The sequence below is a fragment of the Elaeis guineensis genome, chromosome 7 (genome assembly GCF_000442705.2).
Source record: "Elaeis guineensis isolate ETL-2024a chromosome 7, EG11, whole genome shotgun sequence".
Lineage (NCBI taxonomy): Eukaryota > Viridiplantae > Streptophyta > Magnoliopsida > Arecales > Arecaceae > Elaeis > Elaeis guineensis.
In genome coordinates, this window is record NC_025999.2 from 89,406,866 (window position 1) to 89,411,569 (window position 4,704).

At 39.6% G+C, this 4,704-nt stretch overlaps 1 protein-coding gene across 1 annotated transcript; it reads left to right on the forward strand.

The window, feature by feature from the left end:
* The first annotated feature begins 3,099 nt into the window (after positions 1-3,099).
* Positions 3,100-3,932, forward strand: LOC105048400 (16.9 kDa class I heat shock protein 2). Its single transcript, XM_010927694.4, has one exon. It carries the CDS (start codon positions 3,245-3,247, stop codon positions 3,713-3,715), a length of 471 nt encoding a protein of 156 aa, XP_010925996.1. The 5' UTR covers positions 3,100-3,244; the 3' UTR covers positions 3,716-3,932.
* The last annotated feature ends 772 nt before the right edge of the window (positions 3,933-4,704 follow it).

Below are 4,704 nucleotides of genomic sequence, written 5' to 3' on the forward strand. Positions count from 1 at the left end.
GTTATCAAGATAAGATGGATGGCAAAGCAGAGCAAAGGAGATGATAAGCCAAATACCATTCGGTGCCAACTGAGCCGGACAGATCCCATAATAATCAAATAGATTCCGAATGAACTTCGAAATCGAAAAGTGAAGACCTTCTCTAAGGTCCTCGACATAAATCGATACCTGGCTAGGAGGAGGAGAATTCATCTAACCACTCGGACCAGACGTTGAAAGCTGATACCACTCCAAGAATATTGCTCCGAGATGCGGTACTGCCCCGGAGCCAGGCGACATCGCATTCGGACAAGGAAGAAACTTTCACATCCGGATTTGAAAGGGAATCGTCAATCGGATCACCTGAGCGACTATCTCGAAGAAGTTCTGCAGGACCATCTACCGATTTCTTACCCTTCCTATCCTAACTTGATGTGCCATTATTGTGGACAAAGGCTCAGTCCGTCACGTGAGGTATTATCCCCTCTGGTCCATGGGCCTCACGATTTTATCCTTTAAAAGGTACTTCATGTGAAAAAGATTTTTTTCTCTTTGTAAGCGTGAGTCCCTCTTGACTCACAACTGATATGAGATAATTAGTACCTTCCACATTATTAGAACAACAACATATGTCTTCATCACATGCCCATTTACTCGAGCTAGCTAGTCATCTATCCTATTATGTCACTGTATTAAAAGTACATCTTATAATTTTTAGATTTTATGATCATCATGGAAGAAAAGAAAAGTAAAATCTATCATAAGAAAAGGATGGGGCAACTACTCATGGCTCTAATGTGGCGTATTTGGCATTAAAGGAATTTCAAGATTTTCCATATGCGGAAGTTTTTAGCTTTTTCTATTCTTCATAAAACCCTCCACCCTTTTCAATATGATATGATTTATGCTTGGCTAAATCTTTAAAGTCACCAAGTCCTTTTTGTCAAATTGTTTTCCCTTCTCTAGTTATTCACTTATATTTCTTTTCTTTATTCTCTTCTAAGACATCATTGTGATCTTTTAATATTGTTATAATAAATTGGAGGAAGTTTCTCATTTCCCCCACTTTTCATTCAAAAAATGATGTTAATGCAAAGAATCGCTGCCTAAAAGTATTGTGCAGATTCCCATTTTTAGGTAGGGGATAAAGGATGTTTGGGTTTAGATGCCTAACAGACATGGAGGAGGCTCTGCTAGGTCAGTATATACTTGCTTTCTCAATAAATTGCCAACTGTTATGAATCTTGGACATCATGGAACTAAATATGGAGGTTATGTAGTGTGTTAAGTATGGTTTGAATTTCGGTATAACTTAGTTTATCATCCAATCTGACTACTTTGAGAAGATGACTTCAGTGGATTTTCTATAAGACATGTAGTGTTAGCAAAGGCCAAGCCCAGAGCCCACCGCCGACCTCTTATGAGAGTGCGGAGGCAAAGCCTGCATGGTACAAACCCTATCTAATTTTGGACTTTAGTTAGTCTATTTAGACATTTTAGTTTTTTCTTTTAGAGTTTGGTTGCTATATATATATATATATATATATATATATGTATATATATATATATATATATATATATACATATATATATATATATATATATATGTATATATATATATATATATATGTATATACATATATATATATATATATATATAATATATATATATATATATATATATATATATATATATATATATATATAATTTTGGACTTTAATTAGTCTATTCAGATATTTTAGTTTTTTCTTTTAGAGTTTGGTTGCTATATATATATATATATATATATATAGTAATCACGTATTTTATTATTTATGCAATCCTTTGTACTCTATCTTCTGATATCGTGAAATCTCTCTTTATCTTCATCCGTAGATATGGACCACGGGTCGAACCATATAAATCATTACATTTTATTTTCCGTATGTGATTATTTGTTGGTATTTCAAATTTTACATTAATTTAATAGATAATCTTGCAACATATTGCATTAAGGATTATTTTGCATGGAAAAAGTTGTGGGTCAATAATTTTCTCATGATCTTCATATAATGCCAGATGCTATTTGTCCAATATGCCACCTTACTAATAAAAATATCAGCCATTTGTTCTTTAAATGTAGACATGCTAGATTGGTCTTGGAAGCACTTATGGAACCTAGCAAGAGTTGTATCCTTTTACTAATTGTATTCGGGGTAGATGGGTATCTGATATTAGGCCATCACCAGGTAAGGGCTAAGGCCATGTTTGCTGCTGCACTGTGGGATATCTGGAAAGATAGAACTAGTAAGATTTTCAAGGACCATCATCTCAATATTATAGCTATCATCATACATATTAACCTTAAGCCTTGACTTTAGAGTACTCTCCTAATTATCTCTACTCTGTCATATAGATGCCCATGATCATGCGGGATGTTCGGAGCCACATCCTCCAGGCGTCCTTAGAGTTAACATGGATGTCTCTTATGATCCTAATCAATACATAGCAGGAGCTAGATCTGAGTTCGGAAATTCTGGTGCACTTGTTTTGTATCGGGGGGCTCGTATCTTGCTGGTTGGGGGCCATAGTTCTGATGAGTTGTGGGCCACTAGAGGAGCCCTTAATATTGCTACTAATATTGGTTTTCCTTTCCAATGATCAAGTGCGATTCTCCCAAAATATTATGCAAAGCATTATATGATTATAGTCATTATATAAAACTGATTGGAGATGACAATATTATCTTGACAAATTCACCAATCATAAGAGGGCTGCCCTTGGTTGAGTTTATAGAAGCCATTGAATGTTGGTATACGGTCCCCTCCTGACTTCAATCGGAGATTCTCCCGCCGCTGGACCAGGCACCAACGAAGGCCCATAAGCACGGCATCCAAAACTTAAGAACCCAAGAGCAGCCCATATCATGGGCGAATGATCTCCCTGGCCTGAGAACCATTGCCGGGCCGAGTGGCCCAGGACCCATGATTTCCCTTATCAAGTAGAGGGGTCTGGAATTCTCTAGCGCCACCCCTCGCATCAGCGAGGTCCCACGGGCATAGATACTTGCTGTAGGGGAGGAAGGTCGCAATCTGGAAACTTCAAGACCTCTCCCTCTCATCGGCTATAAATCGTTCAACACCCGTTCCCAAAGCCATCATCGAGAAGTACTTCCAACGCTTCCAAGCTATAGAGCAAAGAGAGTTCCTTAGCAAAGTTTCACGGTTCTTCAGGTTCCCAACGCATCTTTCCCACTCGCCAATCTCCAGTTAGAACATAAGAAGAATGTCGATCGTCAGGCGGAGCAACATCTTCGACCCCTTCTCTCTCGACGTCTGGGATCCTTTCCACGGATTCCCCTTCGACGCCTTCCGCTCCCTTTCCGAGTCCCGCCCCACCTTCGTGAGCGAGACCTCCGCCTTCGCCAACACCCACATCGACTGGAAGGAGACTCCGGAGGCTCATGTCTTCAAGGCTGACCTCCCGGGAGTGAAGAAAGAGGAGGTGAAGGTGGAGGTGGAGGAGGGCCGGGTCCTCCAGATCAGCGGCGAGCGCAGCAGGGAGAAAGAGGACAAGAACGACAAGTGGCACCGTGTCGAGAGGAGCAGCGGCAAATTCCTCCGGAGGTTCCGGCTGCCGGAGAATGCCAAGGCGGACCAGGTGAAGGCGACCATGGAGAACGGGGTGCTCACAGTGACGGTGCCCAAAGAGGAAGTCAAGAAGCCCGACGTGAAAGCCATTGAGATATCCGGCTGAGTTTTGAAGTGATTTTTAGCCATCAGAAAGAGCAGGTTGTGTACCTTCCATATGAGACAAAAAAATGTGACAGGCGTGTTCTTCTACTACTACTACTACTAAGTGTACGTATCAATTGTGCTCGCTATGTAACGGTGTATTTATATAATTGTTGCTTTTCTAAGTATATAAATATATTTGGCTTTTTTTGGTAAAGAAATATATTTGGCTTGTGCTACGATACTTTTAAGGGTTTTTTTTTTCCATCTTTTTTATTTCTGCATGTTCCTGGCTGTTCGATTTGGTGTGGACTGTTTTGATTTATCCATAGGCCACCAGTTGTTGCCGGTCATGTGCTTAATTGGTTCGATAAACATATTGAGGTTCAGGAGCTTTTCGACATGAGGTTTTCGGTTGGTTCTGTAATTTTGCTGAAGTTCGGGAGCATTTGGAAACCCTTTTTTTTAACCTTTCTTCTCATCCTTTCCTTTTGATTGGTTCCTTTCTACGGATCTACCCCTCGCTGGACCTTATTCCATTCCATGAGTCCGCGATGCCTCGCCGCGTACCATCTTTGCCCTCTCTTTTCCCCTTGTTGTATTCCATTTGTTTGGTCGAACTTTTTATTTTAATGTGGGTACTGCTCTCTGTGATAGCTACATTTCTAACTTTCTTGTTGATGGTATGTAGGATAGGCAGATGTTGTTCCAGGTTTTAGGTGAACAGTTCTCTAAGACTATAGGTCAGATTTGTGTTCTTAGATTAAGAGCAAGTGTTCTTGGATGCGAAAATTTTAGGACTAGGTGGATGTATATTTTCTTGCACATCAATTCTTGTTGGAAAAATTTTTGGTATGTATACGGACTCAAGAAGTTTAAATAATATGTTTTGATTAATCTTTATTGATAGAATTTTGTGTTGTTATAAATAGTATTAGTGTCTATTCAGTTCATAATTTACGTGGAATAGAGGATATTGTAGTGCGGATTCATCAGGTTGACCATGGATTA

Bases quoted from the DNA above. Each gene is read 5' to 3' on its own strand.
- LOC105048400 (XM_010927694.4), top strand. From the start codon at position 3,245: ATGTCGATCGTCAGGCGGAGCAACATCTTCGACCCCTTCTCTCTCGAC.